Raw genomic sequence first — 12,444 nt, forward strand, 5'->3', positions numbered from 1 at the left:
GTCTCCTCTCCCTCCAGGGACACACAAAGTTCATTGTCTTGTTCTTATTAATGAAGTCTGTTATATCGCGGTTTGTATTCAGGTGTTTGCTAATAAGCAGAAAGAAGGACATGGCACGGCAGGCTGGTACAGTCAAGAACATCCTTTTTATTCAATCAGGTGCTGCTCTTCTCAAACTGTGTTTTTCTTCTTATGGAAAAGAAACTGTAATTAACACATGCATTTCACCTAGAGCTCTGGGGGTGTTCTCACAAAGAAGTGGTGCTGCGCTGAGGGCGTAGACAGAGCCACAGAAGAGCTGGGAGTCAGGGGGCTGAGGGTGCTGCCTATTACACCAGTAACCATACACGCTTAAGATCAAGGATAAAAGAAACAACAGAACAAAGACCTGGAGCAGTCCAGCATGAGGTGGTCAGAGGAGACGAATGGAGGGACTTCTGAACCCTCAAAATCTGAGAGATCGGGCTCATGCTGGCCTTGTATTTATCTGGTTGGCGTATTGTAAGTGGCTAATACTGCTGAGGGTTTGACTGTGTGAAACCCACCATTAACAATAATACTTCACTTGAAGAGATTGATTTGAAGGCATGTGGGATATGTCCTGGAAATGCAACCCCCTCCTTTCAGCCTCATGCAGGACAAGTCCGGTTGTAAGGTGCTTGTAGCTTTCATTTACAGTCCAAGGCGTCCTCAAAAAGAGCCTAAATGACAGCATACCCTGATAGCAAATATAAAAAAAAAAAAAAAAAAAAATCCAAATTATAAAGAAACAAAAATAAAAAGGGGGGAATAAAACAAAGCCAAAAATAAATAACAAAAGAGCAAACTCTTATCCTAGTAAAAGCAGCCCCTTTTCCGACATCCCGAAGCTCAACTTTCTCGAGCCCAAAATCATCTTCTTCAACCCAAACCCCTGAACCCTGTCGTCCCTTCCTAACCCACCCAAGGACACCCCCAAAAGCCCGTCAGCGTAATTTGTTCACTTACATTAGCTGTTGAATGGAGAAGCTGAAGAGATGGGTATGGTAATACAATGTGAAGCATACAGACAAGAATAACATGTGAGCTAACTGCATTCTGCTCAGACAAAAGTTTTTCGGCAATATTTTTTTTTTCTTCACCCTCCCAACAGCGGAGAGGGCGGGAGAGAGGAAGAGAGAGAGAGAGAGAGAGAGAGAGAGAGAGAGAGGAAGAGAGAGAGAGAGCGAGCGAGAGAGACGGAGAGTGACGGACACACACTTACAGACTACTCCAGTGTCTAAGAGAAAACAGACAGTGGAGACAGAGGGGAAGAAAAAAAGCAAGAGCTGAACAATAACAAGTTTTTTTGCCTTTTCAAAAGAAAATTTTTGTCATCATTTATCAATAAAAAGTAAATAACTAATTCACACCAGTTTCCTTGTGTACTCTATATATATATGTATACATATATATATACAGCTTTGAAAAGGAAGAGAGGATATAGGGGGAGGTACATGGAGGGAGCTCATTTCAAAGGCAGAGGAAAAAGTTGTCCCTGAGCGCTGAATGGCCTTTTTGCCTCCTCGCGGCACTCAGGGGCAACCTGCTACCTGGAGCCATTCCGAAAAAAGAAAAAAAAAAAGGAGAAGAAGAAGGGTGATCTGGATTACAAAATGGAGTCTGTGAACAAAAGGCACTTTCAAGGGACAACCTTTAACTGCTGGGAAACTATACACTACAGCACAAGCACTATAAGAGTCATTTACAGAGGAGGAGGAGGAGGGGGAGGAGGAGGAGGAGCAGGAGGGGGACAGGGGAGAGGCTCGCCTTGCTTCCTATTTCATAAATGGTTCAGACCTCATTTATCCAGAGGGAATAGAAGATTTGTGGATGTGAAGCATCTCCAAGACTACAGGAGGGACTTGTCATGTCTTTACGCCAATGATCAAAAGGAGCTTAATCAGGAGGGTTTATCATGATCGTTATCATTAGGATTATTTTTGCTGGTGAGTTTCAGGCAGTGCATGGGTGAAAGTTATCTGAACATAACTTTTCTGACGTTTTCTTCGGCTTGACAGTAAAGATTTGTGTGTTGTTGTTTGTTTTTTTTTCTAAAGGTTGAACCAAAATGCCTTTTGTGTCACAACCTTAAGGAATAGGAACCTCTCCCCCCACTCAATACAAATAGAAGAAGAATACAAATAGAGAGAGGAATAATGCTGTTTCCTAAATGGTCTGTTTTTTTTTGTTCATTTATAATAGTTCTGAATGTGATTTATAGTGTGAAAGCACCAGTTTTCATCTGATGATAGAGGATTTTTTTTTTGTTGAAGTTGTGTAGATAATTTTTTTCCTTCAGCCCTCCCACATTTTTATAAACAAATGATTACACATAAAACATTAAAAAAGAGACAAAGGAAATAAAAACAATACCCCCAACTTACAAAGACTAGGATTTTTCATGGCCCTCTAGTTTAGAGTCCCGGAGCTTATGGACTTGAGACAAATACATTTTTTTTTCTCTTTTCTCTTAGCTTTCTTAAAAATCTCTAACAGACAAACACAATGATCTACCCAATGCATTGCACGTGGCTCAATCGACACATATTTTTCAATAATAATACTTTCCATCAAAAAACAAACACTTTTCTTCAATCCTACTGTCAATTTTTTTTTTTGACATTTTCATCTAGGTATTAGAATGCTGCGCTGTAGATGGCGGTGGCGTGTGTCGTTTGATTTGTACTGCTAACAGTAAGGTGATGTTACCAAAACATTGGAGGGGAGGCGGGGGGGGGGGGGGGGGTTGGTGATGTTGGTGTTGGTGTTGGTGGGATGAGAGTTCAGAAAATAACTAGACTGCCAACCAGCTCATGTAGTAAAAGTTAAAAAGGAGCATATATCATAAATATATATGTATAAGATCTCTCTCTCTGTCTTTACAAAAACAAAAAGGTTTGCAGTCGTCTATAAAGATCTGTCCTGGGCCAATGGTTGTCACATGCACCATGCACTTAGCTTACATGTGGGAAGAGAACCTGAAGTCAAGTTTATTACTAATTGCATGAAGGGAATACAGAGGCACTTTCATATATTGTTATAGTTTTGATATATGTTTTAGTACATAGAGCTAATGTCACTAGAGAGGCTGAGAAGAGGGTCTCAGGCCTGCTTACTATCCCTGCAAAATACAACCAACAGCTAGGCAGTCCAGTTATTTTGTGAGGTCGGCATTCGTTGGATTGTGTCATGATGAAAATAATACCAATAGCAAATTTTTTTATGTGAACATGTACATAGAAAAAATATCTCAAATTAAAAAGACAAATCTTAAGTGAATGAAAAACCATTAACAAAGGCATTTTGGAGAACCAAATTTAAAGGCTTCCCTTTATCATTTTGTGTCAGGTTGTGGGTGTTAGTGTGCTACTTGTGTGTGTGTTTATATGTATGTGTGTGTGTGTGTGTTCCTCTTGGTTTTCCTGTGACTGGACTATACAGGGTGAAGCAATGCAAGGGGATGTGTGTGATGTCCATACGTGCTAGATTAGAGAAACTGCTGGTACTGTTTCGCTGGAATCCGGGCATGATACTAAGCATTTTACTGCAAACTAAAGGTCGAAAAAAGATGTTATGACATGCAAGAGAAGTTTAAAACAATCCAAGTGAAACAAAAACCAAAACCAAATCTGGCAAGAAAAAGAAGAAATCACAAGAAAACACCTACAAACTAAATGAAAGCGAATATATGAAGCGCATGCTGTGTGTGTTACTGTAAATTAAATTTCATGTCTATGAATAGTAAAAAGATGACATCATGAGTGGTTGTGTGATACACTATTTTGGAGAGGATGGTCTGTATGTACTCTACGCAAGCCTGTGAGCGTCTGTGGGTGTGTTTGTATGTATGTGTGTGAGTGTGTACGTGCTGCATGTCAGGGCTTGATTGTTAGCACAGCCGCATCTCTGTAGTGGCAGCCAGCCTCGACTCACTTCTCTAATCGCTTATCTGACCATCAATGTGCAGTTCTGTTCATCCCTTATTAGAAAATAATAGTGCATAGGTGAGGGGATGAAAGAGCACATGTAGTGTTAGTGTTATGACTGTCGTGTGTTCACTCGCTCGCACTTGCCTCTTGGCTGTCACTTCTCCCACAGCAAGACGCCCTGATACTTCGACAGGTAAACAAAGACCAGCCACTTAGTGCATATATGTCACACCATTGGATGGTGTCACCGTTAATTGGCCAATCAGAAATGAGAGAGTCTCAGGGCCGAGCGAATGAGGTGGCAGAGTGTGGCGACACGCAGGCATGTGGCTGTGGTTCTGGTTTCGACCCTGGGCGGTGGTGAGCTCCAGGTGGGGTGTTGTGGTGAGGTGAGTGGCACCTGGAGAAAATAACACAGGTATGGAGGCGTGCAATCTGGGTGGTGATCTGTTGAACTTGCACATCCGACTTCATCATTTATCACTACTAGTTTTGTTATGGTTTGTTTTTTTTGGATCTCCTAGCCAATGCATGGAGTTTCATGGTGGAGACAACAAAATGAAAATAATAATAATATAATAATAAAAAAAGAAACAACAAATGTATAATTGGTCATTTGTCAGGTTGCCGTATTGTGTTTCCTTTCTAATATCTTATGGTGCGTGAGACAGTTCCTCATCTTCCTCTTGCATTCTGAGTCTGTCCACTCCGTCTCATTGAAGCCTCCTGCCTGAGGGGGATGAGCGCTCCTGTTCAAATCAGGTTGAGTTGGGGTGGTGTGGGGTTTTTCGGGTTCTGTAGTAGTACTTTGAATAGTGTTGGCGAAGAGAGAAACTTTTCAGTGTCAGCAGTCTGTTTATAATCAGCGGTGATGTGTTTGTTTTCCAATTTACATGACACAATTTTAGCTGTTGATTCGTCGAGGCCTTGTCAGAGGAACCAGGACTGTGGAGAAGAAAAGGACATCAAATTAATATCTAAATTACATGAACACACACACACACACACACACACACACACACACACACACACACACACACACACAGGTTGAGGTGAAAGGACAGAGTGTGAGAACAGACAGTAAAATTGGAAACATGGTGCAAATAACAGAAACCAAATCCTACTTTATTTATTAGAGATTGACTGGATAATATCATCTCCTCTACCATCCAGCTATCACGAACAGGAGGGCTTTTTTTTAGTTGTTTCAGGGAATGACAGATTAATGGTTGGGAGGCACTAAGACAGGTAATTTTACCACCACTAGGTGTCCATCTATGACCTTACTTCCCTCTCACATTCAGTATTTGCTGAAGTCAGCTGTCCCACACAATAACTACCTCAGCTTCACCACTTGCTGTTTTAAAGAGGGCTGACTCAAGCTTTTCCTCATTAAAAACCCTTGTGTTACTTCGGTGCTATTAATAGCACAAGGGCAGCAGGTTTTGTACCGAACTACCAACACGGGACTGTAACGGCTCTGTCACATGCTACTAGTTTATATGTAAGGTGATCCAGCGAGTAAGCCGAGTGGTCTCAGTTTGCGACATTATCAAGAGTGGCTACTCCAGGGATCTTGTTTCTCTCTTTGATAAGAGGGCAGAGAGGAAGCTTTGGTGCAGGCTGAGCCGATGTGGCTGCGGCTGACATTCCACCGGCCCCGGCCCGGGGAGTGCAGCAACTCACCCCACCTTTACCAGCAAGCTTTCCTCCATTTGAGCACGCCCCCCCCCCATCCAAAAAAGTTTACCCCTCCTCTATCCCTTCTATCCATCTTTCCTACCCATGATTCTTTGGTGCTTGTAGATAACTCCTCCTTCTGGCTTCGACTTCCCTTAACCCCCTTCTCTTTTCCTCTCTCTCCTTCTCTCTTACTCCAGGCCTTCCAATGTAATCCTTGGCAGTGGAAAGTGACCCCCCCCTCTCTCTAACCCCCCTTCAAGTCCAAGTTCAACTGCCTATGACATCATGTCTGGTTGCTGCGGGCAACGAGACAGCCGGGACGTGACTGTGGAGTGCAGTGAGCTTCAACTAACTCCCTCCTCTCTTTTTTCTCTCCCTTGCTCTCAGTCCCTCTCTTTTTTAAGCACACTCCCCTATCCCAACCTCTCTCCCTGCATAGCTGAGCTCTCGCCACCAGAGAGCTCCTCAGACCAGCTTTTCTCTGCTTCTTGTCCTGACAGCAGTGGGACAACGCACTCCCTCTGTCATGGCTAGTTGGCTAGCAGGCATTGAGGCGGGCTGGCAGGGCTATGGTCTGAACCTCTCCATATGCCAGAGAACAGCAGGATAGGCAGAGACCTCTGTTACTCACTGGGGCTGGGGCTGTTACTGACCTACTAGGCTTAGCTAACTGGGAGCAGTCGACACCAGCGCCCAGATTCTTGCTGTGCGTGTCATAAATCCGACAGAAATGCTCCAAGTAGACATTTTTTCAATGTTTGATAAGCAGCAGATAATAAGCATTCTGAACAGATGTAAGCTGTTGTAAAGACCCTGTTGTTAAGAGGGAAAGTGAAGGGCAAGGATTTTGGCACAGAGTGGAAGTATATGTACATGCGTGCAATATGCGCTCACACACATTTGGACAGTCTGGATGTCCGTGCAGTGCCAGGGCTACATCTGTGGGAGAGTGGTGCAGGTGGGGAGCTTGAAAATACAAGAGGGAGCAGCAGGAGGAGAAAAGAGGGAGAGCGAGAGAGTGAAAGAGAGAAAGAGGGAGGGAGGGTGGGCTGTGGATGCAATTGGGGGAATGCAGATTGTTTCCATGTGTGGGGAGGACAGGAGAGCCGAGTTGGCTGCAGGCAGGTGCGGTTAGCCCCTAATGAGAAAAGTTGTGTTGGTGATGGAGGAGGCCCAAGACACTGCAGCCCAGCAGCAGAGCACAGCCAATGCTGAAACCACAATGTAGCGCACTACTGGCCTCACACGCTGTACTAATACACACTGTGGGGCCAAGCGGAGATAAATCAACACTGCTGAAGCTGAAAACTAACTGGCACTGTTTACATTCACTGTGGGGAAACTACTGTGGTACAGAGACTGTAAACCAATACTGAAACGTAAGACCTTGATACATGGGCAACACTTTGAATCCAGTAGGTGTGCAAGTTTGCAAACAAATGATTAAACAAATCTGTAGACCTGGCCTTGGAAAATGTCCTTCTGCAAGCATTTCACAGTAATGTGTTGGGTGTGGACGAGAACAATGTCAATTCAAATAAACAAAAAAATTTCAATGAGAGAATTTGAGCATAAGCAGTGGTGTTAAGACTCAAAATTTGACGAACAGAACGTCTCTAAAACAGCAAAGTTTGTGTGTTGACAGACTGATAATGAAAAGTGAACAAATGACTTTGTGTGCCCATTGAAAGCTGTGAAGTTGACCTTGAATTGAGATTTAAACGTTTTCAAAAAGATGTAGGCAAGAATTAAAGATGACAACAGATGTCATCCCAACAACCAAAAAGGAGAAACATCCATTCAGTTGATACACATTAGCGCCAGTAGCTGAGCCACTGATTGGACAATGCTACCGTTGTCTGAGTATCGCTGCATCACGGCTGTCACTCTGAATGACATGCTTGTCCCTGTAAACCCCAAGATGTCTACATTAGTGCTGCACTTTAAAACAACATGAGCACTGTGCAGGAGTCACGCTTTCAGCGAGTGATGAGGGAAAAGTAAAAAGAAAAGGCAAAGGCAGAGGAGGGAGAGGCGGAGGAGTGGATGTTATAATTAAATGAGGGATGCTGGCAGGGTACCTGAGTCTGCTGGGGGATATTCAGAAAGTTGTCCCGTGTTCCGATGCCGACAAACCGGTTGGGAGCTGTGGAGCCTGGCGTGGAGTATGCTATAAACAGAGAAAGACAAGTGTGTACATGCTTTTACACACACACATCCACACCGAGCTCATAGTAGAGTCTGAGGCTCTTATCATCATTATCTGAGTATTTTATTCTAATATGAACTCACTAGGGGACTAGACATCACTGTCAGATGAATTATCAGGAACAGACAGTGAGGGTCAGGGATACTGATGCCCTATTAGTCATAAAGAGAATTTCTTCATGTTGCGGGCAGGTTAATTGTTATGTTCCTTCTCTTATCCATGTAATCTGTGGTCAACAAGGGGACATACAGTCTGTAATGAATAGTACTAACATGAGGAATCTATTTCCCCCAAATATGGCCGTTAGTTACTGATCATCCTCAGCAGCCCCTGACTCGTAATCATAGAATACCACTGAGGACTCACTGTCGACATAATAACAGGGTGACCAGTAGAGGAATTGGATTCATCGCCAGTGGTAACCAATGCTTCATTTATGTTTAGTGGGTTAAGAGGAGCATCTTGCCTACAAAATGACACCGTTCAGGGGTGCCCCGGGATCAAATTTAGGGCAGTTGTGCTCACTGGACTCCAACATGACTGAGTAGAACTGGCTTGAGTGAGGTTGAGGGCATGGGGATGTGTGGGGGTGGTAGTGACAGGGCTGGAAACTGATGCGTCAGTGGGATTCATACGAATATGTGTGTGTTTTTATGATTGTAATTACAGAATTATAGGGAGTACGAGAAAAATACAGTGATAACAGTCACTGGCAAGAGAAAAGTCTTTTATAAGGATGCTCTGATTGATCAGCTGCCGATTGTTATCTGACGATATGGGCTCAAAATAATTGATCCGCCATCACTATAAAGGCTGATCAGAAGATGCAAAACGTGCAAGACAATTTCTCTATGTGCTGTGAAAATTACGTCTCCTGCCTGGCAGTTTATCGAGGTGCCTGAAATAGATAATGAAATTGCTATTTGCAGGTTGTGTTTGAGGAAAATCCCTCATGGAGGAACAAGACAAAAGACATTAAACATCATGAACGCAATACACTTAAAGGTTGGTCATGTTCATTTGTATGTGGGGTTTTGGAGCTTGTGGCTAATAAGAGAAAGAGTAGAACTGCTTAGCACCTCCGGTGAATCTAATTTGTCAGCAGTGGAGATGTTGCAACAACAGCAACTTCACAGCAAGGATAGCAAATAACTTAGAGAAAAATGGAATTTATCTGCCTTGATCACCAACCATTGTTGTGGAAGACGAGAGCTTCAGATGACTGATGTATTATCTGGATCCACATTACACTCTTCTAGGACGTAAATATTTAATGGAGATTTCTCTGGCGAAGTTAACTGTGTCCATACATGTGGACAGCCTTCTGAAGGACATCATTCCAATCAGCTTCACAAGAGACATTTGGAGTTTGAGTGTACTGTTATGTCCAATGTTGAACTTTTGGGAGAAGAATTGAGGGCTGACTGACTCAAACAATATTATGGACAGTCTTAGTTGTTGCAGTATTTATATCCTCTACAGTTGGAGTAAAGTGATAAAGGCCCTGTGGGTGTTCTATTGGAATTGATTTGTGTTGCCTCACTATATTTAACTTAAATTTTTTTATATTTATTTCTTAAGATTTTAATTATTTAATTCCTAAGAAAAACAAACTTTGTAAAGTCTAAGCTGCTCACAAATATTAACAAAGCACAGGCTGCGAAGAGAGAGAGAGGTGGTGGTGCTGCAGTGTCTGCCATCAAAAAAACAGTGGTCACTTAATGGTACTTCCCCATCTCTTAATTTGAATACTAAATGTTGTTAATCAAATTGAAATAAATGAATACTGCTATATGATGAATCAAAATCTTCAAATAAACCCAGTGAACGATGATCCGTATTGGCGAATATTGTGTTAAATGATCAGTGATCCAAAAATCCTGATCGGAGCACCCTTAGTGTATTTATTTATATAAATGTACTCATATAAATAAATAAAGTGACATGTCAGTCTGAGAGAGATGGAAGGGGGAGGGGAGGAAAGGTTGATAGGACAGGAAGAGGAGAAAAAGTCAAAACAAAAGGAGAAGGTGCCCCGGTTGCTCCGTCCAGTGCCCCCTCTTGGTGTGCCTCTCCCGTGGCCCGACTCTTGCACTGCACCTGTCTGGGTGCAACCAACCAAAGCCTCAACACTCTCTGATAACACTCCTCTCTCCCGCTCCCCCAGTGTAGCACAAATCATTGATTTGATTTCATTCCTGTTTAGACAGACTGGGTTGTTCTGCTGTGATTTCTATGTTCTCAATTTTAATTGTTATGAGGTTTGTGTGAAAGTGGCAAGGGGATTTGGTGGGTGAAGTGGGGCATGATGTTTTTTTTGGAGTCCACGCCAACTGCCCTAATTTTGTTCCTTTAAAAAGAAAAAAGAGAGAACTGAAGGGAAAAAGAAACAAAGAAAGGAGAATATGAGGATATATCAAATAAAGAAAAAAAGAGAGCAAAAAAAGAAATGAAAGAAGGGGGTAGATTATGTTGCCTCTGTCACAGACAGACATGCAAAGTCTGTGTTGATCAAAGGCTTGTGGCTACAGAGGCAACGTGCATAGGGCCCTGCTCTGCTCTGCTCCCACCCGAACTACAAAACACATCAAAAAGGAGCAAGAGTACACTGCCTCTTGTGGTGCTAGCAGGAAACCCAACACCAGAGAGCAAGAGAAAAAGAGAGAATAAAAAGATTTTGAGGAAAGAGGAAGCATCGAGAGAGGTGCTTCGGAGGTTTCCAAAGACAGGAGAGAAAAAGAGATGGAACTTGAGAGCAAGTGAGAGCGAGAGATACAGACGAACTTGAAAGAGGACCTCCGGTTTGGCAAAGGCGTGGCGTCTGCCTTGACAGAATTGGAACTTTCCTGTACAGTACAGTACAGTCCATAAGGTGAGTCAAGCTCCAGGGGCTGCTGAGAGTTTGACTGAGCAGTCTGCAATGAAGCAGATGGTTAGCTAATGGCCGAGCTATGAAAAACTACAGAGGTAGCCATTGTACAAATGCCAAATATGTGCGGATGAAGTACAATATTATATAGAGTGCTCCAATTGTGTGCTAACTGCACATAAATCCTGGGACTTGACTGTATCTACATGTGTAATCAGTCTAACACAACCAATGAAGGACTGCTTGGAAAGGAGGACAACTAATCTGCCAGCTAAGAGATAACCAGCCTATGGGAAATTGGTTTGGACTGGCCTCTATGATAAGTCTGTGGGGAGACTGGGGCAGTAATGGGGGGTTTGTGGAGGGGAGTGGGAGAGGGGAGTGACTTACACGGAGATGCGGGTGAGCTGAGTCCACCGTCAGTGGGCGTGCTGATGGTTTTAGAGTCGGGCATGGGGAGGGGCACAGGGCGTGCCACTGGGGGTGGCGGGGGCAGCAGGAAGGAGCCCGGCATTTTGCTCTGGCCACCTCCATTAGGCTGCAGACGGACCATACAGACAGGGTGAGCAGGATACACCCCGATATAATACAGTGCACAGGGAGCCAGGCACATCATTCACAGAGTAACATCCAAGGGTAAGACATATCTCAACAGATGCCAACAGCATGCACACAAGTAGGGGAAACACATCAGAGTATACTAAAAGACACGCACACACGCGCACACACTCACACAAACAGGGACAAGAGAGTTCACCAAACTTAAAGTAAACAAAAATATTAGACAATCTAAAAATAATGAGGTAAATAAGAAAGGGAAAAGTGATGAACATTGTTTGACACGAGGGGGAAATCTGAGTTGTCTACTGGGGAGGTAATTATAGTGGAATGTTAGAGTTTCATCAATCAGTAATGTAAATGTGCATGGGTTAGTGTCTAATGCCTGGTGCGTCATGGATTTCTGTGTTTTGTGTCTTAATCGTGCAAAGCAACTAGAACAAAGGAATTTGATAAGTGGGTTCAAAGTCGCCCAGAAGGACAAGTTTGCAGTAGAGGTTTACAGTACAGCCAGCAGCCTAAACCTTAGTGAACGTATGTCAGAGTCATTCTGACAAAATCCAGAAGAAGCCACAAGTATAGTGAGCATCTGTTGCGATGTTTGATACTCTAGCTTTCAGGATGGTCGACTGTTATCATGGATACACTTCCTTCCTAGTTTCACTAAATTAGGCCCACAAAATATCAAAAAAACTGTTTCAGGATCCCCCCCCCCCTTTTTTTGATCCATGTAGGCACAGTTTCCTCCATATCCGCAACACCTCACTAGCTTCCACACTTCTTCTGATACCCAGTGTTAACACTTGATAATACCACCATGTATTGTACTCCAGCCTTTTACTCTCATTGTTTGGAGAACAGGAGCTTGGAACAGCGAGGACTCGTTAAACAGCTACTGGAATAAATCTGTACACTTAAATACCTGCTTCTGGTCCCATTCCTGGATAGCTTAGTCTCCAAACCAAGCTAATCTTGATCTGCCTGCAAATCCTCAGTAGCCGGATGTACCTCAATCGATCTTGCCCTGAGTTGAAGATCTGCAGCCTGAGCACTTTTTCTTCAGCTTTGACCACACCAGCAGGTCTGACTGCTTGAGTTCACCATTTCTTAAATGTCTTTCCCTTAATTGATCCTCTTGCAATATATTTATCCCATACTTACCAACTTGTTTTGGT

The 12,444-nt window shown here is 43.3% G+C and overlaps 1 protein-coding gene across 14 annotated transcripts in view; it reads right to left on the minus strand.

The window, feature by feature from the left end:
- Window positions 1-106: 106 nt before the first annotated feature.
- LOC147257343 (nuclear factor 1 X-type-like) overlaps window positions 107-12,444 on the minus strand; it is a 145,698-nt gene continuing 133,360 nt past the window's right edge. For 9 of the 14 annotated variants that reach the window (XM_086211193.1, XM_086211198.1, XM_086211195.1 and 6 more), the window contains 3 exons: window positions 11,102-11,249; window positions 7,715-7,803; window positions 108-4,895 (listed from right to left, as the gene is read on the minus strand). In XM_086211193.1, coding sequence (XP_086067319.1) covers window positions 4,881-4,895; window positions 7,715-7,803; window positions 11,102-11,249 — 252 coding nt within the window. In that variant the 3' untranslated portion in view covers window positions 108-4,880. Of the gene's footprint in view, window positions 4,896-7,714; window positions 7,804-11,101; window positions 11,250-12,444 lie in introns of all 14 variants that reach the window. The other 5 variants (XM_086211203.1, XM_086211202.1, XM_086211199.1 and 2 more) reach the window with 3 other exon arrangements.

This window comes from Aulostomus chinensis, chromosome 8 (genome assembly GCF_037954235.1).
Source record: "Aulostomus chinensis isolate RoL2024-O1b breed Wild chromosome 8, RoL_Achi_v1.0, whole genome shotgun sequence".
Lineage (NCBI taxonomy): Eukaryota > Metazoa > Chordata > Actinopteri > Syngnathiformes > Aulostomidae > Aulostomus > Aulostomus chinensis.